Source organism: Scyliorhinus canicula, chromosome 15, assembly GCF_902713615.1.
Source record: "Scyliorhinus canicula chromosome 15, sScyCan1.1, whole genome shotgun sequence".
Lineage (NCBI taxonomy): Eukaryota > Metazoa > Chordata > Chondrichthyes > Carcharhiniformes > Scyliorhinidae > Scyliorhinus > Scyliorhinus canicula.
In genome coordinates, this window is record NC_052160.1 from 25,862,083 (window position 1) to 25,889,599 (window position 27,517).

The window sequence follows — 27,517 nt, forward strand, 5'->3', positions numbered from 1 at the left end:
CCTATCGAACACTCCCAGCAATATGATTGCTCCTTTATGGCTTCATTTGACCTATTTGACTTAATTTGAAGAGCTTTTTAACATGTCGCCCCCTCCTTACTACTTTTGTAACAAAAAGTAATTGTGTTTGCTACATTGAAATGAATTAATTTGAACATCGTGTAGTAAATCTGGATTGATGGTGACCATGAGGAATGGAGCACAATTGAAATGAAAAATGAAATGAAAATCGGTTATTGTCACGAGTAGGCTTCAATGAAGTTACTGTGAAAAGCCCCTAGTCACCACATTCCGGCACCTGTTCAGGGAGGCTGGTACGGGAAATGAACCGAGCTGCTGGCCTGCTTGGTCTGCTTGAAAAGCCAGCGATTTAGCCCAGTGAGCTAAACGGTTTATGAAAGTGCAGTAGTTAAGTCAAGGTGGGTGGGGTGGGGAGCTATTGATAATAATTGGAGTAACGTCTCGGCCTTCTGACTAAGTAAGATCAAGCATCACATCAAGCCCATGATGAGGTGGAATGCCTTTTCTTGTCAGCTTGGATCTTGTATATCTCTTGTGGAGGCAATGGGTGAATTCTCTGCCTCCCTAGCCACGTGTTCCTCAGCGGCGCACTGTCCCAGCAGCGGGATTCTCCATTCCCGCCAGCGTCCAATGGGGGCCGGGATTCTACGACCTGGCATCGGTCGGAGTAACCCTGGGGAGACGCGAGAATCATGCCCCGACGCCGGCTTCCCCATTCTCCGGCACCGATTCTCGGGCGCCCGCGGGATTCCCACCACGCCGGTCGGGGCCGTTGACAGCAGCCCCCCACCCCCAGCAATTCTCCGGACCCCAATGGGCCGATGAGTTTGGCCGAGTCCGGCTGGCGTGGGTCACTCATGTCCCAGACAGCGGGACCTGGAAGGTGAGTCTGCGGGAGGGGGGATTTGAATTGGCTTTGGGACCAAGCAATGGAGTGAAGAGCTTGCTCCGTCCATTCTGCGCGTCGGCTTTGTAATTTGAAGAATGGAGTAAAAACATTTTTTTTTAAACTGCGGGTAGTTGTCGAACTCCACACTATCTGTAACTGCCTGGAGCTGTTTATTTACCCAGCCAATCTGGAAGCATTGGATTTGCAACATTCCAGTGATTATAATCGCAGAATTTGAAAGGTTGTTCTGTGTTGCCACGGGGGATCTGGGGGTTTTTGTTCGAATGGTTAGAGCGCTTCTCGGGGGTCAAGTGAAGGACGCACCGCCCTCAATATGAAACTATCGCCATGTGTCTGCGGTTGTTAAAACCTCTCATCCAGGCTCTCCTGCGACCATGATAGCCGAAGATTGGAATGTCCGCCCCACCAAAGGTGGTTTTGATGGGGGAGCGAGTCTAGGTTGATCAGGCGATTTTGAAGTGCGGTTTTTCTTTGGTTTCCAACATGTGGTACATTACATTCAGGGTGTACAATGGACGGTGCAGTATGGACAACAACAACTTACATGTACATAGCGCCTTTAACGTACTTAAACGTCACAAGGCTCTGTGCAGGAGCTTAATCAAGTCAATGCTGACACTAAGTCACATAAGGAGATATTAGGGCAGATGGCCAAACGCTGAGTCAAAGAGGTAGGTGAGCGCCTTAAAGTTAGCACTCCCATTAACCCTGAGAGGACCTCCCTAATCCTCTCCATCAGTCTGACCATCCACTTCCATCTCTCTGACAGTCGTACTCTAAATGCTAGCTCAGTCCTCAGATGCTGCCAGATCTACTGAGATTGTCCAGTACTTTCTGTTTTTGTTTCAGATTCCAGCATCCGCAGTAATTTGCTTTTATCAAGGATTGTCCATCCTCGCTCACTTGCCTCAGATCATCTGCTGCTGAAACTCTCATTAATGTTTTTGTTACCTCTAGACTTGACTATGGCAATACTCTCCTGGATGGTCTCCCAGCTCCTATTGTCTGTATACCTAAGGTCATCCAAAACTCTGCACTTACTTGCACCAAGACCTGTACACCGATCATCACCCCTGTGCACTCCAACCTACATTAACTCCCAGTCCAGCAACGGCTCATTTTAACCTGTTCCGAGCCCTCTTGCCCTCACCTCACAATCCTCCTCTAATTCTGGCCTCTTGTACATCCTGATTTTCTTTATTTCACTGTATGTGGTCCATGCCTTCCACCCAAGCTCTGCAAATTCTTTCCCTGACTGCCTTTGCTTCTCAATCTCACTTTGCTAATTTAAGATGCTCTTTAAAATTTACCTCGTTGACCAAGCGATTGGTCACCTGTCCTATTATTTATATGTACACATAGATATTAATAATCTCCAAAACTTTTTTTTTGATAAACAATTTTAATGAGGTATTTTTTGACATTGTAAACAGTAGAATTACAGAATAAGAAAACAAAAGGGACTGTACAATAAACCAAGTACACAGTGCAATTGCCGTAACCCGCCCTACCCAAATCTGCCTAATTGACCCCCTATACTACATTTCCCCCCCCCTGCTGACGATTAATTCTCCGCAAAGAAGTTAATGAATGGTTGCCTCCTCCGGGCGAACCCTGACACCGACCCTCTCAAAGCGAACTTGATTTTCTCCAAGCCCAGGAAACTCGCCATGTCTGACAGCCAGGCTTCCGACTTCGGGGCTTTGACTCCCTCCAAGCTAGAAGTATCCGTCTCCAGGCTACCAGGGAAGCAAAGGCCAAAACATCGGCCTCTCCCCCCCCCCCCCGCCCCCCCCCGGACTTCCGGGGCCTCTGAAACCCCAAAAGCGCCACCCCCGGACCCATTGCCACCCTTATGTTCAATACTCTAGACATGACGTCCTCGAACCCCTGCCAGTATCTCCTAAATTTTGGACACACCCAAAACATGTGGACATGGTCTGCCGGTCCTCTCAGACACTTTACACACCTGTCCTCTACACCGAAGAATCTACTAATCGGGGACACTGTCATGTGGGCCCGGTGGACGACCTTAAATTGAATCAGGCTGAGCCTGGCACATGTTGCAGTCCCATTAACCCTGCTCAGCGCGTCCGCCCACAGGCCCTCCCCAATCTCCCCTCCCAACTCCTCCTCCCATTTATGCCTCAGCTCCTTGGTCTGCGTCTCCTCCGCCCCCATGAGCTCCTTGTAAATATCTGAGACACTTCCCTCCCCCACCCATCCTCTGGACACTACCCTATCTTGGATTGCCCTTAGTGGCAAGAGTGGAAAAGATGGCGCCTGCCTGCGCAAAATGTCCCGCACCTGAATATACCGGAATTCATTCACCCTTGTCAACCCAAACTTAGGCTCCAGCGCCCTCAAGCCAGGGAAGCTCCCTTCCAAGAACAAATCTCCCATCCGCTCAATCCCCGCCCTCCGCCATACCCGATAACCACCATCTAACCTTCCTGGAGCAAACCGATGGTTGTCACATATTGGGGATCAGACCGATGCTCCCCGTGTGTGCGTGGGTTTCCTCCGGGTGCTCCGGTTTCCTCCCACAGTCCAAAGATGTGCAGGTTAGGTGGATTGGCCATGATAAATTGCCCTTCGTGTCCAAAATTGCCCTTAGTGTTGGGTGGGGTTACTGGGTTATGGGGATAGGGTGGAAGCGTTGACCTTGCGTAGGGTGCTCTTTCCAGGAGCCGGTGCGGACTCGATGGGCCGAATGGCCTCCTTCTGCACTGTAAATTCTGTTAGCTGCCCAATAATAGTTGCTGAAATTCAGCAGCGCAGGATTCCCGTTCCCCCTTCCCCCCAGTTCTGCTCGAGCATCACCCTCTTTATTCGTGAGGACTTGCCTACCCATACAAAGCCCAAAATGATCTTGCTTACCCTCTTAAAAAAAGAACTTGGAATGAAAATGGGGAGACACTGAAACACGAATAAGAACCTTGGGAGGATCGTCATTTTAACTGTCTGAACTCTCCCAGCTAATGACAGCAGGAGCACATCCCACCTCCGGAACTCCCGTTGCATTTGATCTACCAGCTAGGACAGGTTCAGCTTGTGCTGTCGACCCCATTCCCGCGCCACTTGTATTCCCAGGTACCTGAAACTGTCCCCAACTAACCGGAACAGCATCTCCCTCAGCCAGTCCCCTTGGCCCCTCTCCTGAACTACAAACATTTCACTTTTTGTCATATTCAATTTGTACCCTGAAAACCGGCCGAATTCCCCCAGGGTCGCCATGATTCCGTCCATCCCCGCCATCGAGTCCGAAACATACAAAAGCAGATCATCTGCATACAATGAAACCCTATGCTCCACACCCCCCCCCCAAAAACCAGCCCCTTCCAACCCCCTGACGCCCTCAGAGCAATTGCCAGTGGCTCTATAGCTAGCGCAAACAGCAGTGGGGAGACACCTGTCTCGTCCCACGGTGCAGTCTAAAATAGTCGGAAGTCATCCTGTTTGTCCTCACACTCGCCTCCGGGGCCTAATACAGCAGCCTGACACACCCCAAATCCAAACTGTCCCAGCACCTCCCATAAGTAGTCCCACTCTACCCGGTCAAATGCCTTCTCTGCGTCCATAGCCACCGGGCTAAATCGCTGGCTTTTAAAGCAGACCAAGCAGGCCAGCAGCACGGTTCGATTCCCGTACCAGCCTCCCCGGACAGGCGCCGGAATGTGGCGACTAGGGGCTTTTCACAGTAACTTCATTTGAAGCCTACTCGTGACAATAAGCGATTTTCATTTTCATTTCATTTTTCATTTTTCTGGGGGCATCATGATTACATTGAGCAATCTTCTTATATTCGCCACCAGTTGCCTACCTTTAACAAACCCTCCCTAATAACACTCGGCACACAATCCTCAATCCAGCAGTTTGGCATCCACGTTAAGAAGGGAGATCGGGGCAGCACAGTGGTTAGCATTGCTGCCTACGGCGCTGAGGACCCGGGTTCCAATCCCGGCCCTGGGTCACTGTCTGTGTGGAGTTTGCACATACTCCCCGTGTTTGCGTGGGTTTCACCCCCACAACCCAAAAGATGTGCAGGATAGGTGGATTGGCCATGCTAAATTGCCCCTTAATTGGAAAAAATTGGGCACTCTAAATTTATTTTTAAAAAGAAGGGAGATCGGCCTATAAGACCCACACGACTCCGGGTTCTTGTCCCGTTTTAAAATCAAAGAGATGGTAGCCTGCAACATCATCTGGGGAAGCACCCCTCTGTCCCTTACCTCATTAAAAACCTTGACCAGCAGCGGCCCCAATATCCGCATGCGCGGCTGATGTCATCGTTTGCGTCAGCCGCCGTTAACCTTGGCGCGTGGGCTTAGCGAACTTCGCTAAGCCTGCGATGCTGAGGTTCACGGGGCCCCGCTGCTAGCCCCGACCGGGGAGCAGAATCGGTTCCCGGGAGGGGGCGCGGAGGCTGCCGTGAAACACGGCCAGTTTCACGGCAGCCGTCACGACTCTCCGCATTTGCGGAGAATCGCGCCCATAACTGTGTTGAAATCCCCTCCCATAACCATCTGAAAATACTTTTGTCTTACATAGAATCACATTGAGCCTACACCATAGAAACCAGCCATTTGGCCCATCTAATCTATGTTGATATTTATGCACCGTAAAAGCTTCCTCCCACACTTCTTTATCTCAACTTGTCAACATACCCATATTTTCCTTTCTCCCTCTTGTGTGTATCTGGCTTTCCCTTGTACGTATCTATGCTATTCGCCTCAATCACTTCCTGTGGTAGCGAGTTTCATATTCACACAACTATCTGGGTGAATACATTTCTCCTGAATTCTTCATTGGATTTATTAGTGACTTTCTTATGTTGATGACCCTAAATTTTAGTCTTCCAACATTTTCTCTCTGTCCAGTCTCTAATTTTTAAAGACCTCTATCAGATCACCACTCAGCCTTCTTTTTTTATGTGAATAGACCCTCCGTTGCAGCATTTCTGATAGTTAGAACCTCTCAGTTCTGGTATTATCCTTGTGAATCTATTTTTGCATTTTCTTCAGTATCTATTTCACAGGTGCACAACACACAATACGAATAATACATAACAGACATACCCCTATGAGTTAAACAAGACTCTTGTGTATTGCAGAACTGGGAAGAGATATGAAAGAAAATCCAGAGCATAACTTAGGGCCTAGCCTAAAAACGTTCATCACAAAGGATGACCACGGTCTGGGTTTAGTCCTGATTGAACATGGATCCTTTCTGCAGATTCTACGTATTGTTGGGGACAGTTCCGGAGACAACAAAAGAGCAGCTAATCTAAAGCCAGGTATTTTATTAAAAGGGTATTGCCTGCGAATGAATCATCTAGTGAAACGTGACTACACTTTAAAAAATAATCAGCCAAGGGAGCAGGGTGGGATGGGGACGGTGACTGCGGGTGGGGGGGCGTATTGGGGATGGTGGCGGCAGAATTAACTAAAGCTGCAGGTATCATTTGTTTGTTTAGAATTTAATTTAAGGGGCAGCACGGTGGTGCATTGGTTAGCACTGCTGCCTCACAGCGCCGAGGTCCTAGATTCGATCCCGGCTTTGGGTCACTGTGTGGAGTTTGCACATTCTCCCTGTATTTGTGTGGGTTTCACCTCCACAACCCAAAGATTTGATTTGATTTATTATTGTCACATGTATTAGTATACAGTGAAAAGTATTGTTTCTTACATGCTGTACAAACAATGCATGCCGTATATAGAGAAGGAAGGAGAGACTGCAGAATATAATGTTACAGTTATAGCAAGGTGTAGAGAAAAGATCAACTTAATATGTGGTAGGTCCATTCAAAAGTCTGATGGCAGCAGGGAAGAAGCTGTTCTTGAGTCGGTTGGTACGTGACCTCAAACTTTGGTATCTTTTTCCTGACGGAAGAAGTGGAAGAGAGTATGTCCGGGGTGCGTGGGGTCCTTAATTATGCTAGGCTGCCTTTCCAAGGCAGCGGGAATTGTAGATAGAGGCAATGGATAGGAGGCTGGTTTGCGTGATGGACTGGGCTACATTCATGACCTTTTGTAATTTCCTATGGCCAATGAGATGTGTGGGGTAGGTGGATTGGTCACACTATAATTGCCCCTTAGTTGGAAAAGATTAATTGGGTAAAAAATTTTTTATTTATTTAATTTAAAAATAATCTAACATAATGACTGTGTTACTAGTAACAGTTTTGGTGACCATCATCCTACCGGATTGTATTAAAAATCCAACTGGTTCTCTTATGTCCTTTAGGGAAGGAAATCTGCCACCAGGTCTGGTCCAACTGTGTCTCCAGACGCACAGCAGTGTTTGACTTTTAATTGCCCTCCTGAAGTCACCTTGTAAGCCACTCAGTTGCATCACCATCACCTCCTGCAAGGCAATTAGGGATGGGCAATTAACGCTGGCTTTGCCAGTGGCACCAGCAGCCTATGAAGGAATCTAAAGGAAATGAGAAGTAGGTCTGCCTTTCCGCTTTTGTAACTCAGAGGAAACATCTTTGGTGTGAATAGGGAACTTGTGATCACAGGCAGTGGCTGAGATGACCAGGATAGATGCATGTGAGGAGAAGCTAAATAAACATCGTGGCCATGAGGGGAAAAAAGGAATAGAAGATGCCTTTTCTAGTTCTGGTGCAAAGTAATTGACGCTGTTTCTTCACAGATTCCGCCAGCCCTACTGTGTACTTCCAGCATTTTCTGTTTCTCATTTTAGAAGAATATGCTGTTGGGGCTCAGCCTCAATACCGACCCAAATGAAGAGAGGTACGAGGAAGCTTTTGTGGCAGGAATCAGATAGGTCAAATATCATGGGCGAGATTCTCCGGTCCGCCAGCTGTGTTTTTTGGCGCGGCACTCCCCCTGCTGGCAGTGGGATTCTCTGTCCAGCAGCTGGCCAATGGGGCCACCTCACGCCATTGGGAAACCCGTGAGCGTGGGTGCGCTGCCGGCGGACAAGAGGGTCCCACCCATGGAGAATTCTGCTCCATGTTTCTGCACCAAAAATTCTATATTCTGTCTGTATGATCAATTAAATTGAAAAGAAAATGCTGGGAACCCTCAGCTGATCAGGCAGTACTTAGAGAGAGAAACCCAATGATTGTTTCATCAGAACTGGAATAAGTTAGAGATTTTGCAGCTTGTAAACAAAGGGAAGGACTGTGTTAAGTTCGGGGACATGAATTAGATAACTAAAGGGATGATAATGCAAGACAAAAGACGAGAGTAATGAGATAAATAGACAATAGGTGGGTGCGTATCAGAGTTGTAAATGGTTAATGATAAACCAGTGGGAAATTGTTTTGAGATTTCCAGTATCTGCCGCAATTTACTTTTGTTTTTAGGTTTGTTCCTTGAATCATTTAATCCCCAGCCTTTGTTTAAATTCAGAAATTAAGGTAAAAGGATCACAGCCCACATTTCAGCTCTCAATACTCCACTGGTGTTGGTCTTTTGGAGAAACTGCACACATTGAAGCCTCAGCAAGCTTCCTTAAGAATGACAATTTTAAGATGTCTCTAGGTTAGACAATTTTTAAAAACTTGCATTTATATAAATTTTCACAATTTCAGGACACCCCAAAGTTATTGACAGCCAATTAGGGGCTGTTTAGCACAGGGCTAATTCGCTGGCTTTGAAAGCAGACCAAGCAGGCCAGCAGCACGGTTTGATTTCCGTAACAGCCTCCCCGAACAGGCGCCGGAATGTGGCGACTAGGGGCTTTTCACAGTAACTTCATTTGAAGCCTACTCGTGACAATAAGCGCTTTTCATTTCATTTTTTTCATTTCATTAAATATTTTCAAAGTGTAGTCACTGTTGAAATGTAGCAGCTTGTTTGTGCACAGCAAGTTCCCACAAATGGCAATTGGATAGTGATCGGGCGATCTCTTTAAGCTGAAGAATAATTATGGGCATGGCAGAGCAGGGAAAAATCATTCAAATGGTGGGATCTCTGGGCGGCACTGTGGCACAGTGGGCAGCACTGCTGCCTACAGCGCTGAGGACCCGGGTTCAATCCCAGCCCCGGGTCACTGTCTGTATGGAGTCTGCACATTCTCTCCGTGTCTGCGTGGGTTTCACCCCCACAACCCAAAGATGTGCAGGGTAGGTGGATTGGCCGCGCTAAATTGCCCCTTAATTGGAAAAAAAAATACGGTACTCTAAATTTATTTTAGGAAATGGTGGGATGTTTTACATTTGTTTGCAATGACAGACAACATTTTGTTTTTCTTTGATAAATTTAGAGTACCCATTTCATTTTTTCCAATTAAGGGGCAATTTAGTGTGACCAATCCACCTACCCTGCACATCTTTGGGTTTGTGGAGGCGAAACACTGGGAGAATGTGCAAACTCTACACAGACAGTGACCCAGAGCTGGGATCAAACCTGGGACCTCACGCTGTGAGACACCAGTGCTAACCACTGCGCCACCGTGTTGCACCAACATCTTGTTTTAACGTCTGATCTGAAAGCTGGCACTTCCAACAATACTGCACAGGGAGTGTCAGCCTGGAATTTGTGCTCAAATCTCTAGAGTGGGGCTTGAATCCACAACTTCTGACTTGGATGTGAGACAGCTGGCGACTGAGCCAAGGTTGGACAATCTGAATGGCTTCCATGCTTTGAGTGGGTCCTTACAAAATTAAGAATGAAAATGCTCATTACCCATGAAGTAAAAGATTTAAGGCGGCAAGGTAGAACTGTGGTTAGCACTGTTGCTTCACAGCGCCAGGGACCCAGGTTCGATTCCCGGCTTGGGGCACTGTCTGTGCGGAGTCTGAGCCTTCTCCCCATGTCTGCGTGAGTTTCCTCCGGGTGCTCCGGTTTCCTCCCACAAGTCTCGAAAGACGAGCTTGTTAGGTGAATTGGACATTCTGAATTCTCCCTCTGTGTACCCGAACAGGTGCCGGAATGTGGCGACTAGGGGACTTTCACAATAACGTCATTGCAATGTTAATGTAAGCCTACTTGTGACACCAATAAAGATTATTATTAAAGCGTTTTGCTTGGAAAATACTTAATTAAAATGATTTCTCTCTACATTTAGCTTATTGTTAATATCCAAAGTACCATCTTTAAAAGTGTGGGTAAAATCAATGTACTGTTTGGGATAACATGATTCAATTATGCTAATGCATTCAATTTACACATGAAATTAAATTAGAAAATGGCAAAGCTGCATAATTCATATCTGAATGCATGTTACAGCACTTGAAGCAATCCTATCTTTAACTACTTAAGGGGATTAATTATACAAATTACAAACATAGCTCCAGCAAGTGTCTGAACATAAATTCAAGCTTTGATCCAAAGTTAAAGATTAAAGTATCGCCTCTAGGATAAGTCCATCAATGACAGAGTAATTTAGGATACCATCAACTGGAGGGAAACAGTAATGGAACAAACCAATCGAAATGCCCCAGTTATACCGTCAATCCACTGTGAGACCGAGAGAACGAGTGAGTATATGGCTTTATTATCCAAGAACTCGCCTGCCAGTGTCTGCTGTACAATGAGTGCCACCCACAGGCGGCCGCTCTATATATCGCCCCGGTGAGGGCGGAGCCAGAGGCGGAGCCCATCGGGGTTCCAGTACAGTAGCTGGAAGGAGACCGTATTATCATTTCCAGGTCATAGGTCACAGCACTACACAGACAGTTCATACTTAGGTGAATACATTCATCACATTCACCCACTGTTAAAAAAAACAAGTCCAGCGGGGGTGACGTGGGGTCATCAAATATTCAGTCTGTCTGGAGGCCGGATCATTCTTTTAGACCTCCTCAGCTCTGGCGATGCAGTGGGCACGGTTGTTGCAGGTGGTGACTCCGGGGCTGTGTTGTCTGGAGCTTGGATTTCAGTCCAGCGTGTCAGAGACGGTTAAGGGGTGGTGGGTGGCGGCAGTGCAGGCGTGGGACAATACAGGAGACCCAGGGGGTCATAAGGGGCGGTGCGGGAGGCGGTAGGCAGCGGGGAGGGGGGCGCATTGGCAGGGGAACCAGCTGGTGCCAGGTCCAGAACGTATTTTGCTGTCCGTCTTGGTGCGCGACGTAGGTGTACTGGGGGTTGGGCGTGCAGCAGCTGGACCCACTCGACTAGGGGGTCGGTCTTATGGCTCCTCGCATGCTTCCGGAGAAGGACAGATCCCGGAGCCATCAGCCAGGATGGAAGCGAGACCCCGGAGATGGACTTCCGAGGAAAGACAAACAAGCGGGCGTGAGGGGTCTCGTTCGTGGCTGTGCAGAGGAACGATCTAATGGAGTGGTGTGCGTCGGGGAGGACCTCCTGCCAGCGGGGGGTCGGGAGACTTCTAGACCGGAGGGCCAGAAGGACGGCCTTCCATACTGTCACATTCTCCCTCTCCACCTGCCCGTTTCCCTGTGGGTTATAGCTCGTAGTCCTGCTCGAGGTGATGCCCTTACTGAGCAGGTACTGATGCAGCTCATCGCTCATGAACGATGTGCCCCGGTCGCTGTGGACGTACGCAGGGAAACCGAACAGTGTGAAGATGCTGTGCAGTGCCTTTATAATCGTGGCCGAGGTCATGTCAGGGCAGGGGACAGCGAAGGGGAAGCGGGAGTACTCATCAATGACGGTGAGAAAGTATATATTACGGTTGGTGGAGGGGAGGGGCCCTTTGAAGTCAATACTGAGGTGCTCAAAGGGCCGGGAGGCCTTTACCAGGTGAGCCTTGTCTGGCCGGTAGAAGTCCGGTTTGCACTCTGCGCAGACTTGGCAGTCCCTGGTCATGGCCTTGACCTCCTCAGTGGAGTAGGGCAGATTGCGGGCCTTAATAAAGTGGGTAAGCCGGGTGACCCCCGGGTGACAGATGTCATCGTGGATAGCCCGAAGTCGGCTATCTTGCACGCTGGCGCATGTGCTGCGGGACAGGGCATCTGGGGGCTCATTGAGCTTCCCAGGACGATACTTGATATCGTAATTGTAGGTGGAGAGTTCGATCCTCCACCTCAAGATTTTGTCATTCTTAGTTTTGCCCCGTTGTGCGTTGTCAAACATAAAGGCTACCGACCGTTGGTCGGTGACGAGGGTGAACCTCCTACCGGCTAGGTAGTGCCTCCAGTGCCGCACAGCTTCCACTATGGCTTGTGCTTCCTTCTCGACTGAGGAGTGTCAGATTTCGGAAGCGTGGAGGGTTCTAGAGAAGAAGGCTTGCCCGCCTGGTTGAGTGTGGCGGCAAGGGCGACATTTGACGCATCGCTCTCTACCTGGAAGGGGACGGACTCGTCCACCACGTGTATTGCGGCCTTGTGCTGCGCATGTGCTGCGGGATGTCGGCCTTGATGCGGCTGAAGGTCGAGTGGGCCTCAGCCGTAGGGGGAATGTGGTGGTTTTAATAAGTGGGCAGGCTTTGTCCGCATAGTTGGGGACCCACTGGGCGTAGTAGGAGAACAGTCCCAGGGATCGTTTGAGGGCCTTGAGGCTGTGGGGAGGGGGAGTTCCGTGAGGGGGCGCATACGGTCGGGGTCGGGCCCCAGGACTCTGTTCTCCACGACGTAGCCGAGGACGGCCAGTCGGGTATTGCGGAAAACGCACTTCTCTTTGTTATATGTGAGGTTGAGGGATCGGGCGGTCTGGAGGAACCTCTGGAGGTTGGCGTCATAGTCCTGCTGATCGTGGCCGCAGATGGTAACATTGCCCAAGTACGGGTATGTAGCCCGCAACCCGTACTGGTCCACCTTTCGGTCCATCGTTCTCTGAAAAACCGAGACCCCATTAGTGACGCGGAAAGGGACCCTGAGGAAGTGGAAGAGTCGGCCGGCTGCTTCGAAGGCAGTGTAGTGGGGCTCTTCCGGGTGGATTGGGAGCTGGTGGTAGGCTGACTTCAGATCGACCATTGATAACATCCGATACTGTGCGATCTGGTTGACCATCTCCGCTATGCGGGGAGGGGGTACGCATCCAGTTGCGTGAACCGGTTAATTGTCTGGCTGTAGTCCACAACCATCTGATCCTTTTCCCCGGTCCGGACGACCACCACTTGAGCTCTCCCAGGGGCTGTTGCCGGCCTCAATGATCCCTTCACTCAACGGTCGCTGGACCTCCGTCAGTTCCGAATGCTTGGGAACTGTACCGCCTGCTCCTGGTGGCAACGGGATTACAGTCAGGAGTGAGGTTCGCAAAGAGGGAAGGAGAGGCAACCTTGAGGGTCACGAGGCTGCATACCGTGAGGGGGGTAAGGGTCCATCGAACTGTAGGGTCAGGCTCCGGTGACTGCAGTGGAAGTCTAATCCAAGCAGTAGGGGGGGCGCAGAGGTGGGGGAGGATGTACAGCTTAAAACGAGCGTACTCGCCGCTCTGCATCACGATGTTAGCGAGTCAGTACCCCCGGATCTGTATCGAATGGGATCCGGAGGCAAGGGAGATTGTTTGGAATGTGGGGTAGATGTGAAGGGAGCAGTGCCTTACCGTGTCAGGGTGAACAAAGCTCTCCGTGCTCCGGGAGTCAAAAGACAGGGGTCTCGTGCCCGTTGACCCGGACGACCATCATGGAATTTTTCAGGTGCTTTGGCTGCGACTGGTCGAGGGTGACTGCGCCAAGCTGAGGGTAGTATGTGTGGCCGGCGGCATCGGGGTCACAAAATGGCGGCCCCCATGAGTCACACGTGTTGGGCTGGGTCGAAGATGGCAACCAAGATGGCCGCCCCATGAGTCGCACGAGGCTGATGACGCGTCTGAAGGGGACGTTCCCGGCTGGCACGCAGCCACATTGCGGGGCCTGTGGGTCCATGGGTCGGGCCTGGTGAGTTTTTGATTTCTGGGCTTTAGGTCGGCCCAGACAGACTCTGGCGAAGTGTCCCTTTTTGCCACAGTCGCTGTGCGGGCTGGGCAACGCTGCCGGGGGTGTTGACGCTGGCCGCAGAAGTAACACTGCGGTTCCCCGGTCTGGACGGGCAGCCTCGCGGCACAGGCCTGTGATGTAGGCGGGTCCGGTGGGGGCCGCGACGGTGGCATTCACGAGGGGTTCGCCGGGTCTGCAGTCAACGCACTGAGGCTTTGGTAGGCCACCTCTAACGAGGTGGCTAGTTTTACTGTGTCCCGCAGGTCAGTGGTCCCGTTTTCCAGCAGGCGCTGCCAGATGTAGTTAAATCGGACCCCAGCCACGTAGGTGTCCCGGATCTGTAGCTTCATGTGTTCCTCTGCACATCCCGATAGTTGCAGTCCCTCGCGAGTAGGGTCAGGTTTTCCAGATACTCGTCCAGCGATTCCCCGGCACGTTGACGGCGAGTAGTGAGGAGGTGTCACGTAAACACCTCGTTTACGGGCTTCGCGAAATGCGCCTTGAGGATCGCGACCGCCGCCTCGTACGTGGCTGCTTTCTCGATCATCATGGAGATTCGATGGCTCACCCGAGCGTGGAGGAGTCGCAGCTTGAGGGTTTCAGAGGGAGGCGTTGCGGAGGAATCGAGGTAGGCCTCGAAACAGAGAAGCCAGTGTTCAAAGACTTTCTCGGCCTCTGTCGCTCGCGCGTCGAGTTCGAACTTATCTGGCTTTAGAGTGGCTTCCATGGTGCTGTCGCTGGATAATAAATTGTTATACCATCAATTCACTGTGAAACCGAGAGAACAAGTGAATATATTGCTTTATTATCCAGGAACACGCCTGCCAGTGTCTGCTGTACAATGAGTGCCACCACAGGTGGCCGGTTGTATATCGCCCCGGTGAGGGCGGAGCCAGAGGCGGAGCCCACACTTCCAAGGAAAGGTTGAGGGTGCTCGGCCTTTTCTCATTAGAACAGAGAAGGATGAGGGGCAACTTGATAGAGGTTTATAAGATGATCAGGGGAAATAGATAGAGTAGACAGTCAGAGACTTTTTCCTCGGGTGGAACAAACCATTACAAGGGGACCTTTAAGCGGCTATTGGAGAGGTACATGGATTACGGTAGAATGACGGGGTGTAGATTAATTTGTTCTTAATCTAGGACAAAAGTTCGGCACAACATCATGGGCCGAAAGGCCTGTTCTGTGTTGTATGTTCTATATTCTATGTTCTAGTACCTGTAAGTAGACCGTATTATAATTTCCAGGTCATAGGTCACAGCACTTTACAGACAGTTCGTACTTAGGTGAATACATTCACCACAGCCCCCATTTGAAATCACTGACTAGCCAGAGGTGCTACTATGATGACACAACTAATTCTAGTCAAAAACATTTCACAAATAATTGCAGTAAATATACTTAACCTGCCACCACTCAATTTGTAACTTTGCAGACTTTCTTTTTCACCAAAGTTTGGAATTCCAGCATGTATTAATAGGACACCAAATACCTCAGCATACAGCATTTAATCTTTTTGTCTAGCAATTGCAAAGCAAACTTGGATTCCATCAGAGTGATTGCCGAGAATGTTGACTTACACAATGAAATTCACCAGATCCAACTCCTGCTCTCCATCCTGACCTGCCCCACTGTCCCACAGATGCTGCTCTCCATTCAGACCCCGATGTCCATGATGGAACCATCAATTCAGCGAACACGTGTAGTTGAATCTGAACAGAGGCTTTAATACACTTACAACAGAGCCAGCCTATTTGTCGTTGAACTCCAGATGACTGCAGGCTGGCTCCAAGGCACTGATCTTTATACATTGGTCCCAGGGGGAGGAGTCCTGGGCGGAGCCAAGGGAGGAGCCCAGTACAAACTCTTGCGTACTCCCAGAGCGACTCCCCCTGGTGGTCGGATAGTGCAACTGCACTTATAATGGTGGATAGTGAACACATATACACGGAGTTATATTGGCAACTATGTACAGCATTGATCTTACAACGGGTAGATAACGAACATATATACATGGAGTGATATTGGCAACTATATATAGTGTGAATCACATTCACCACAGTCCATTCAGATCCTGATGTCCATTCAGATCCCAATGTCCATTCAGACCCCGATGTCCATGGAATTTATCCAGACCCACCCCACTTTCTCACAGACACTGGTTTTCATCCTGACCCTGAACTCCCATCCAGACCCACCCCATTCTCCCCAGATGCTGCTCTCCATTCAGATCCTACTGTCCGTCCAGTTGCTGCCCTTTAGGACAACCCCACTGAGACATAAGGAGGCCATAAATGGATCATAGATAAGTTGAGCGGCAACGATCTGAAAAAATGGACTATAATGTGGGACAATGTAAAACTTTGACAGGAAGAATAAAAAAAGAAACCTATTATCTAAGTGGGGAGAGATTGCAGAGCTCCAAGCTTCTGAGGGATCTGGGTGCCCTAGTACATGAATCACAAAAGTATTTAGGTAGAGCAGGTAATTAGGAAAACTAAGAGAATGTTATTGTTTATTGTGAGGGGAATTGAATCCAAAAAGATGAGGTTTTGGGTGTCTTGAAAAATATTAAGGTAGATAAGTCCCCAGGGCCTGATGGGATCTACCCCAGAATAGTGAAGGAGGCTAGAAAGGAAATTGCTGAGGCCTTGACAGAAATCTTTGGATCCTCACTGTCTTCAGGTGATGTCCCGGCGGACTGGAGAATAACCAATGTTGTTCCTTTGTTTAAGAAGAGTAGCAAGGATAATCCAGGGAACTACAGGCCGGTGAGCCTTACGTCAGTGGTAGGGAAATTACTGGAGAGAATTCTTCGAGACAGGATCTACTCCCATTTGGAAGCAAATGGACGTATTAGCGAGAGGCAGCATGGTTTTGTGAAGGGAGGTCATGTCTCACTAACCTGATAGAGTTTTTCGAGGAGGTCACAAAGATGATTGATGCAGGTAGGGCAGTGGATGTTGTCTATATGGACTTCAGTAAGGCCTTTGACAAGGTCCCTCATGGCAGACTGGTACAGAAGGTGAAGTCACACGGGATCGGGGTGAGCTGGCAAGATGGATACAGAACTGGCTCGGTCATAAAAGGCAGAGAGTAACAATGGAAGGGTGCTTTTCTCATAAGAGGGCTGTGACTAGTGGTGTTCCGCAGGGATCAGTGCCGGGACCGTTGCTGTTTGTAGTATTTATAAATGATTTGGAGGAAAATGTAACTGGTCTGATTACTAAGTTTGCAGGCGACACAAAGGTTGGTGGAATTCTGGATAGCGATGAGGACTGTCAGAGGACAGAGCAGGATTTAGATCGTTTGGAGACTTGGGCGGAGAGATGGCAGATGGAGTTTAATCCAGACAAATGTGAGGTAATGCATTTTGGAAGGTCTAATGCAGGTAGGGAATATACAGTGAATGGTAGAACTTTCAAGAGTATTGACAGTCAGAGAGATCTAGGTGTACAGGTCCACAGGTCACTTAAAGGGGCAACACAGGCAGAGAAGGTAGTCAAGAAGGCATACGGCATGCTTGCCTTCATTGGCTGGGGCATTGAGTATAAAAATTGGCAAGTCATGTTGCAGCTGTATAGAACCTTAGATAGGCCACACTTGGAGTATAGTGTTCAATTCTGGTCGCCACACTACCAGAAGGATGTGGAGGCTTTAGAGAGAGTGCAGATTTACCAGGATGTTGCCTGGTATGGAGGGCATTAGCTATGAAGAGAGGTTGAATAAACTCGGTTTGTTCTCACTGGAACGACGGGGGTTGAGGGGTGACCTGATAGAGGTCTACAAAATTATGAGGGCATAGACAGAGGGGATAGTCAGAGGCTTTTTCCCAGGGTAGAGAGGTCAATTACTAGGGGGCATAGGTTTAAGGTGCGAGGGGCAAGGTTTAGAGGAGATGTACGAGGCAAGTTTTTCACACAGAGGGTAGTGGGTGTCTGGAACTCGCTGCCGGAGGAGGTGGTGGAAGCAGGGACGATAGTGACGTTTAAGGGGCATCTTGACAAATACATGAATAGGATGGGAATAGAGGGATACGGACCCCGGAAGTGCAGAAGATTTTAGTTTAGATGGGCAGCATGGTCGGCACAGGCTTGGAGGGTCGAAGGGCCTGTTCCTGTGCTGTACTTTTCATTGTTCTTTGAATACAAGAGTAGGAAGGTTAACCTTCCGGTTGCGACGATGCAGTGCTAAGCCGCACGTTCGGTGGCTCCCGCTATTTTTGGACTTTCGGGCTCTTTTAAGGGCCCGCAACGGCGCTGTTTTGACTTTTCTCCGGGTGGGAACGCAGCCTCTGTGCTTGGCGGCCGGTGGATGGGCTGGACTAGAAGTGGAGCGACCAGAAAATCAACTTTGCAGCAGAAGAAGGTGCGAGGCAGAAAGGACAAGATGGCGGCAGGCGGGGAACCGGCAGCGTGGCAGCAGTGGGCGAGGGAGCAGCAGGAGCTGCTGCTGCGCTCCTTCCAGGAACTAAAGGCTGAGATCCTGGAGCCGTTGAGGGCATCGCTGGACAGGCTCGGGGCGACTCAGACGGCTCAGGCTGCGGAGATTCGGGAGCTGCAGCAGAAGGCTTCGGAGAACGAGGACGAACTCCTGGGCCTGGCGGTGAAGGTGGCGTCACACAAGGAGCTTCATAAGAAATGGTTGGCAAGGATGGAGGAGATGGAGAATTGCTCCCGCCGGATGAATCTGCGGATTTTGGGCCTCCCGGAGGGGCTGGAAGGTTCGGATTTGGGGGCCTACGTGGTCCTGATGCTGAACTCGCTGATGGGCGCGGGATCGTTCTGGGGACCCCTGTAGCTGGAGAGTTCCCATCGGGTGATGCTGCGGAAGCTCAGGCCGAACGAGCCGCCCAGGGCGGTGCTGGTCCGCTTTCAACGCTTGGTCAACCGTGAGTGTGTGCTTCGTTGGGCGAAGAGAGAGAGGAGTAGCAAGTGGGAGAATACAGAGATCAGGATTTACCAGGACTGGAGTGCGGAGGTGGTGAAGAGAAGGGCTGGGTTTAACCAGGAGAAGGCAGTGCTCCACAAGAAGGGGGGTCAAGTTTGGCCTGTTACAGCCGGCACGCCTGTGGGTCACTTATAAAGACCGCCAACTTTTGACTCCCCGGAGGAGGCCTGGACTTTTGTCCAGGCAGAGAAGCTGGACTTGAACTGAAGACTGGGGGCTGGGGAGCGTTGTTTGCAGCCCGGAGGCTTTGTCCTCCTTGATATCCTTTTGCTTTTTTCTTTTTGGTTCTATTGGATGATGTTTGTTTTGCTGTTCTGTTTTTTCTTGTCTGCTTTTCGGGACTGTTATCTGTTTACTTGGGTGTTTTATCATATCACGTTGGGATTTTTATTATTTCACTGGTTGCGGGTTTGGGTGGGGTTTGCGGCCCTGTTGGGTCATGTGCCTGTCTGCCTGTGTTTTGGGTCGGGGGCGGGGCTTGGAATGGGGGCGGGGCTTTTCTCCCGCGCTGGAGACGCAGGGGGCGGGGTCGGCATTGGGGGAATGGATGTGTGTCACTGGGGAGGGTAATTGGGGTGGCGGCAGCAGCCGGGGTCAGCAGGAGTCGGCTGACTTACGGAAGTACAATGACTGGAGTTCGCAGCTAGGGGGGCCCTAGCTGGGGGTGGGGGGGGTGGGGGGAGGGGGTTGCTGCTGGAATGGCCAAGAAGGAGCTGGAGCGTGCAGAGGGGGTCGGGATGGGGGTCTGTCGCTGTGGGGAACGGGCTGAGCGGGGGACGTGGGCATGTGGCGGATTACGGAAGGGTGATGGCTAGTCGACGGGGGAGGGGGGCAGGTGGCCCTCCAATCCGGCTGATCACCTGGAATGTGAGGGGACTGAATGGGCCGGATAAACGGTACCGCGTGTTCGCGCACCTGAGGGGCTGAAGGCGGACGAGGCTAGGCTTCAGGAGACGCACCTGAAGGTGGCGGATCAGGTCAGGTTGAGGAAGGGGTGGGTGGGCCAGGTGTTTCATTCGGGGCTGGATGCAAAAAACCGGGGGTTGGCGATCCTGGTGGGGAAGAGGGTGCCGTTTGAGGCGTCGAGTGTGGTGGCAGACAGCGGCGGGAGATACGTGATGGTGAGCGGCAAGCTGCAAGGGGAGCGGGTGGTGCTGGTCAATGTATACGCCCCAATCGGGATGATGCAGGTTTCATGCGGCACATGTTGGGCCGGATTCCAGATTTGGAGGCAGGGGCCTGGTAATGGGGGGGGATTTCAACACGGTCCTGGATCTGCCACTGGACCGATCCAGTTCCAGGACGGGTAGGAGGCCTGCGGCGGCTAAGGTGCTGAGGGGGTTTATGGACCAGATGGGAGTGGTGGATCCATGGAGGTTTGCGAGGCCGAGGGCCAGGGAATTTTCATACTTCTCCCATGTGCATAAGGCCTACTCCCGGATCGATTTTTTCATTTTGAGTAGGGCGCTGATTGCGAGGGTAGTAGATGCTGAGTACTCGGCGATAGCCATTTCGGACCATGCCCCGTATTGGGTGGACCTCAAGCTGGGGGAGGAGAGGGACCAGCGCCCGTTGTGACGCTTAGAGGTGGGGCTGCTGGCGGACGAGGTGGTGAGGGGGCGGGTTCGAGGATGTATCGAGAGGTATCTGGAGGCCAACGATAATGGGGAGGTCCGAGTGGGGACGGTCTGGGAGGCGCTGAAGGCAGTGGTTCGGGGAGAGTTGATCTCCATTCAGGCCCACAGGGAGAGAGGGGAGCAGAGAGAAAGGGAGAGATTGGTGGGGGAGATGGTGAGGGTGGACAGGAGGTACGCGGAGGCCCCGGAGGAGGGATTGCTGAGGGAGCGGCGCAGCCTTCGGGCTGAGTTCGATTTGTTGATAACCAGAAAGACGGAGGCTCAATGGAAAAAGGCTCAGGGTGTGGTGTACGAGCATGGGGAGAAGGCGAGCAGGATGCTGGCACACCAGCTCCGTAAGCGGGATGCGGCCAGAGAGATTGGTAGTGTTAAGGATCAGGGAGGAATTGTGGTGCGGAGGGGGGTAGACATTAATGGGGTCTTCAGGGACTTTTATGAGAGACTATATCGGTCCGAACCTCCGGCGGAGGAGGGGGGGATGGGGCGCTTTTCAGACCGGCTGAGATTTCCGAGGGTGGAGGAGGGACGGGTGGAGGGTCTGGGGGCACCAGTTGAGCTGGAGGAGCTGGTCAAAGGGATAGGGAACATGCAGTCGGGGAAGGCACCGGGGCCAGATGGGTTCCGGGTTGAATTTTACAAGACATATGCAGACCTGCTGGGCCCCCTGTTAGTTAGGACCTTTAGCGAGGCAAGGGGGGGGGGGGGGGGGGGGCTTTTCCCCCGACGATGTCTCGGGCGCTGATCTCCTTGATTCTTAAGCGGGACAAGGATCCCCTGCAATGTGGGTCATAAAGGCCGATCTCACTCTTGAATGTGGACGCCAAGTTGTTGGCAAAGATCTTAGCCACGAGGATTGAGGACTGTGTGCCGCAGGTTATTCACGAGGATCACACGGGGTTTGTGAAGGGGAGGCAGCTGAACACTAATATACGGAGGCTCTTGAACGTTATAATGATGCCGGCGGTGGAAGGGGGGGGGGGCGCGGAGATAGTGGTGGCGCTAGATGCGGAGAAGGCCTGCGGAGGGGGCTGGTCCGGGGTGGGGAGGAGCACCGAGTGTCGCTCTACGCGGATGACCTTTTGTTGTATGTGGCGGACCCAGTGGAGGGAATGCCGGTGGTGATGGGGATTCTCTGGGAATTTGGGGAATTCTCAGGGTATAATTTGCCCTAAGGGGGTCAGTGCAGGGGTTTTTCAGGAGATGGCAACCTTTCCTAGATCTCCTGGCAGAACGGTAAAATCAAAAGGTCAGCAGCAGCAGCAACCTGTTTTTGTTTTGGGTTGAATCTTTGCCAACGACAGCCGTTTATTTATTGTTTCTCTTTTGTATATATGGGGGGGGGGCTTTTTGTTCTTTGAATTTTCTGTTACTGCTTTCTTTTTTGTAAAATGTGAAAATTTGAATAAAAATTATTTTTTAAAAAAAGAATAGGAAGGTTATGCATCAGTTATACAGGGCATCGGAAGACCACTTCCGCAGTACCATGTTTAGTATTGGTCTCCTTATTTAAGGAAGGAACTAAATGTATTTGGATGCAATTCAGAGAAGGTTTACTGGACTAACACCCGGAGTGTGCGGGTTGGTTTATGAGTAAAAGTTGGACAGGCGCGGCTTATAATCGCTGGAGTTTAGAAGAGTAAAAGGCCACTTGTTAAAACATATAAGGCCCTGAGGGGTCTTGACAGGGTGGATGTGGAGAGGATGTTTCCTCTTGTGGGAGAATCTAGAACTAGGGGAGATCACTGGAGAAATATTTTCTCTTTGAGGGTCTCGAGTCTTTGGAACACCCTTCAGGAGTCTTTGAATTTTTTAAATGTAAAGATGGATAATAAGCAAGGGTTGGGGGTAGTCGGGAACGTGGAGATGAGGTTACAGTCCAATCAACCATGATTTTATTGCATGGTGGACCAGGTTTGAGGGGCCGAATGGTCTACCTAATTTGTATGTTGCCTACTCTTGTGATCGGTTTGCCTGTGTTTTTTTCTGCTATGTTTCATTGCAACAAACATAAGCATCTCCCAAAAACACCGCCCTACTATCTAGAAGCCCCGGGCAACAGACGCACAGGAGTCCCATCACCTCCAAGTCACTCACCATCCTGACTTGGAACTATATCGCCTTTCCTTCACTGTCACTGGTTCAAAATCCTGGAACTCTCTCCTAACAGCACTGTGGGTGTACCTACACCACACAGACTGCAGCAGTTCAAGGTGGCTCACCACCATTTTCTCAACGCTAGTTAGGGGGATGGGCAATAATTGTTGCCTTGCCAGTGACACCCACTCACCTCTGCAACATTAAAAAAAATAAATTTAGAGTACCCAATTATTTTTCTCCAATTAAGGGGCAATTTAGCGTGGTCAATCCACCTAACCTGCACATCTTTGGGTTGTGGGGGTGAAACCCACGCAGCCACGGGGAGAATGTGCAAACTCCACACGGACAATGACCCAGGGCCGGGATTGAACCTGGATCCTCAGCACCATAGGAAGTTGTGCTGACCACAGCACCACCGTGCTGCCCTGATTCTATGCAACATTAATCAGAACAACAATGGCACAAATCCCATTTAAGTATCTCTTACACAGACCTGATATTGCTATATTTGGTACAGCAGTCCACAGTGCATTAATTCCTGTCAGTCTGCCGAATTGTCCCTTCCGTTTACTTGATGTGTTTGTTTTTACATACAGGAGACATCCTGGTTAAAGTTGGCACCAAAAATGTCCTGGGCCACAATCTGCGGGAACTGCGCCACCTCGTGGGTGAAATTCCAAAGGGAACTCAACTCCAGCTGACCGTGTACAGGAATTATAAGGACCTCCCAGACAACTGGGACGCACAAGCAGAAACTATACATTCAAATGTGAGGTACTGCTTAAAGGTTTGATGGTTCAACCTCTGGGCTGAACGACATTCAATTTTGGTGACTTGAATACAGAGCAAGAGGCAAATTCATTGTTTCCATAGAATCCCGACAGTGGAGGAGGCCATTCGGCCCATTGAGTTTGCACCAACTCCCTGATAGAGCACCCCAGCTAGGCCCACTCCCCAACCTATCCCCTTAACCCTGCGCATTGATCATGGCCAATCCACCGAACCTGCCCACTTCTGCACTGTAGGGATTCTATGATTCTATCTTTGGACTGTGGGAGGAAACTGGAGCACCCGCAGGAAACCCACACAGACACACGGAGGATTTTCAAACTCCACTCAAGACAATCCCAAGATCAGAATTGAATCCTGGTCCCTGGCGCTGTGAGGGAGCAGTGCTAACCACTCTGCCACCCATATTAGGCTTCTCCCATAAGAGCAGGAGAAGGCTGCTCGGCCTATCGAGCCCACTCCACCATTGGATAAGATTATCACTGATATGAATGTGGCCTTAACACCGCGTTCCTGCAGGTCTTCAATCACCCTTATTTAAGGAAGGATGTAAATGTATTTGGGTGCAGTTCTGAGATGGTTTACTAGTCTAAAACCTGGAGTGCGCAAGTTGTGTAACGAGGAAAGGTTGGACAGGCTCAGTGTGTATCTGCTGGAGTTTAGAAGAATAAGAGGCTACTTGAAAGCAAATAAGATCCTGAGGGGATGGATGTGGAGAGGATGTTTCCTTTTGTGGGAAAATCTGGCACTAGACTTGGAGGGGGGGGGGGGTGGGGGGGGGGGGGGTCACTGGAGAAATACTTTGTCTCAGAGGGTCGAGGGTGTTTTGAATACTGTCTCAAAAGGCAGTGGAAGTAGAATCTTTGAATTAAAAAAAAGTCCAATTAAGGGGCAATTTAGCATGGCCAATCACCTACCTTGCACATCTTTGGGTTGTGGGGGTGAGACCAACGCAGACACTGGAAGAATGTGCAAACTCCCCACGAACAGAAACTCAGGGCCGTGATTGAACCCGGGTCCTCAGCACAGTGAGGCAACAGTGCGAAATGAATCTTTGAATATTTTTAAGGCAATGATAGATAGATTCTTGACAATCAAGGGTCGGGGGCTAGTCGGGAATGTGATGAGGTTACAGTCTGAGCAGCCAGCATCCTATTGCAGGATGGTGTAGGTTTGAGGGGCCGAGTGGCCTACTCTTCTTAGTTCATATGTTTGCCTCGTGACCGATATGCCTGCTTTTTTTCTTAAGTTTCATTGTACCAAACATAAGCATCTCCCAAATACACCACCCCACTACCTAGAAGCTGCAGGCAACAGGACAGGAGTCCCATCACCTCATAAAATCCCGACAGTGCAGAAGGAAGCTATTCGTCACAATAAGCCTGCACCAACCCTCTAACCCTTGTGAATCAAAAATCCGTCTAACTTGAGTCATTGAATAGATTCAATGACCCAACCTCCACTGCTCTCTATGGAAGAGTTCTAAAGACTAATGACCCCGAGAAGAAATTCCTCACCCCCATCTTAAATGGGAGAGCCCTAGTTTGAAACTGGAACTCCCTAGTTCTAGATTCCCATGAGAAGAAACATCCTCCCATTTGGCACCACTCCTGCCTCTGAAACAGCCCCACTCCAGAGACTTGAACACTTAATCCCAGGCTGTCTCTCCCAGTGCCACACATTATTGAGGGAGTGCTGCATTTTTGGAGGTGCTGTCATTTGGATGAGATTCTTGACTGTCCGTCTCAGGTAAATATAATAGATGCCGTGCCACTATTTTGAAGAGGAGGAGACTGATCATTGATGTCCCAGCCAATCATTTACTTATTTATTTTTTAAATTTAGAGTACCCAATTCATTTTTTCCAATTAAGGGGCAATTTAGCATGGCCAATACACCTACCCTGTTGCACATCTTTGGGTTGTGGGGGCGAAACCCACGCAAACACGGAGAATGTGCAAACTCCACCCGGACATGACCCGGGGTCGGATCGAACCTGGGACCTCGACGCGTGAGGCAGCAGTGCTAACCACTGTGCCACCGTGCCACACAGGGGAGGGATCTATGATTCCAAACCAACATAATGTTTCCAGGCTGTTAAAAGATGAAGCAAAATGCTGGAAAGCATAGCAAGGGGTCAATTTGGGATGTTTTACTGTTAGAACATAGAACATACAGTGCAGGAGGCCATTTGGCCCATCGAGTCTGCACCGACCCACTTAAGCCCTCACCGACCCACTTAAGCCCTCACTTCCACTCTATCCCCGTAACCCAATAATCCCTCCACATCCACCTACCCTGTACATTTTGGTTGTTAAAGGCACTATATGAATGCAAGTTGTTGTTTTTGTAACTGGCCTTGGAGTTCTGCGTGAACTTTTGCCCCCCAATTTCAGAAAGTGATCAAGTTTTTTCAGTGGTTGCAGGAAAGGGCTGCACTGTTGATTGCAGCCGTCTGAGCTTTTCCTTAAACAGTTATGACAATTCAGAACTGCTTCATGATCCTTAAAACACTCTTAAAAGACTAATTTAAAGGATCGAACCTGGGTCCTCGGTGCCGTGAGGCAGCAGTGCTAACCACTGCATCGCCATGCCGCCCTAAAACTCTCTGGTTCAAAATAAGTTTCTGAAAGGTGCTGTATAAATGCAACTCTTTCTTTTCTCTCTAGCATTCAGTTCGGTGAGGAAGGAGAGGCTGCCAGGTCAAGCAGTAGCGATGAGGAAGACAAAGGTGAACAAGTAAAGTTCAAAAACTTTAGGCCCCTTTCTTTATTTTGGCATGATATGGGTACATATATCCCACCAATCTCCAGAGCATGGCATGCACCAAAGAAGAACCAGACCGTGCTCCTTATTGGCCCACATATTGAGTGCGACATTGTGTTCCACCAAGCCTTTGAAGATGATGCGACTTCTAATCACGAAGGAGTGCCAGCTCTTAACTCCATGTTGTCTGTGCAGTTGGATAGCGCAAGCTCCACATCGTCCTCCTCATCGCCCATAGAGCCTCAGTGGATTCATCGGCTGTATTCCCCAAGCTCCAGTGGTGGTGGGAGTCCTTTGCGCAAGTCATCCCAACAGCATCCCAGCCCACATTTAAAACAGCCTATTAAAATGGAAAGACTACAGATTCAGAAGTACCACGGGGAGGAGGTAGAAACTACTGAATCTACAACCGAGGCAAGCACCCTAGAGAGTTCCACAAGTTCTAGCACTGAATCCCTATTGCAGAATTCCCAGAGTACTTCTTTGACCAGTTCCACACAATCCAATGACACAGACTCAGGAACTTCTACCTCAACAGAGCAGACGACAAAATCTTCCAGTTCAGACAGAATTGTTGGCACAACTCAACGCACACCTGGGAAGAGAAAGATTCTGTACCATACAGGCAGATAGCTGGTTTTCTAAACATAGAATTTACAGCATAGAAACTGGCCATTTGGTCTGTCTGGTCAATGCTGACATTAATGCTCCATATGAATCTTCCCCCATTCCTTTTTATCTAATCCTATTGCATATCCTTCTATTTCTTTCCTTCTGGCTTCTCCTTAAATGCCCCATCGCTACTTGACGCAGCCATTCCAGTAGAGTTCCAAATTCTCACCATTCCCTGGCTAAAGAGGTTTTTCCCTAAATTCCTTATGGATTTATTAATAACTTATATTTATGATCTTTAGTTCTTGTCTCCCACACAAGATGGAACATTTTATTTCTGTCCACCCTCATGAGCCCTTTCAATAGTTTGACCACTTGTGTTACACTCGGCCTACAGAAAACCAAGCCTGTTCAATATTTTTCTGATCGTTCGAACCTTTCAGTATCATTTTTTTGCATCTTCTGTATATCCTTTGTGTAATTTGGGAGGCAAGAACTGTGCAAAATGTGGTCTAATCATAGTTCTATATTAGTATAAAATAACTTCTCCGTATTTGAATTCTATTTCTCTAGAAATGATTCCCACTGCTTTGTTGCATTTTTATGTCTTGTTTTGTTGACCTTCCCATTTGCTTCCCAGCAAGGATTTCAAGATCAGTTTTCCATTTGGTGCTGGGTGGATTTTTAGCAGTGTGCAAATGATTGCACCAAGCAGATAAGAAACCTGCCCATCTGAAGCTTACCCTTTTCACCAGTATGTGGTGCTGATTCTTGTATCAAGGTTGAAGAATGAGTTATATTCAACAGAAAGCAAGGGAATTCTCGGTTTGCCAACAAAAACAGACATGTAATAGTTACACAAGGAAGTGTCAGGATTATGATGATTCTTCAGATATTGGAACTTAGATGTTTGTTTCCTCAGTGAACCATTAGCGCGGGA

At 49.7% G+C, this 27,517-nt stretch overlaps 1 protein-coding gene across 4 annotated transcripts; it reads left to right on the forward strand.

Moving 5' to 3' along the window:
- The first annotated feature begins 922 nt into the window (after positions 1–922).
- Positions 923–27,507, forward strand: LOC119979139 (PDZ domain-containing protein 9-like). Of its 4 annotated transcripts, none has more exons than XM_038821163.1 (4): positions 923–1,606; positions 6,045–6,227; positions 23,007–23,184; positions 25,869–27,507. In XM_038821163.1, exons 2-4 carry the CDS (start codon positions 6,059–6,061, stop codon positions 26,596–26,598), a joined length of 1,077 nt encoding a protein of 358 aa, XP_038677091.1. In that variant the 5' UTR covers positions 923–1,606; positions 6,045–6,058; the 3' UTR covers positions 26,599–27,507. The 4 variants fall into 4 exon arrangements, with proteins under 4 accessions (XP_038677091.1, XP_038677089.1, XP_038677092.1 ...); XM_038821161.1 differs by having other exon boundaries at positions 923–1,342; XM_038821162.1 differs by having other exon boundaries at positions 926–1,602.
- Positions 27,508–27,517: the final 10 nt, after the last annotated feature.

Excerpts from the sequence above, each read along its gene's own strand:
- LOC119979139 (XM_038821161.1), top strand. The coding sequence starts at position 1,306 with ATGATAGCCGAAGATTGGAATGTCCGCCCCACCAAAG. Across the intron at positions 6,228-23,006 it reads AGCAGCTAATCTAAAGCCAG|GAGACATCCTGGTTAAAGTT; the intron begins GTATTTTATTAA and ends TTTTACATACAG. Across the intron at positions 23,185-25,868 it reads ACTATACATTCAAATGTGAG|CATTCAGTTCGGTGAGGAAG; the intron begins GTACTGCTTAAA and ends TTTTCTCTCTAG.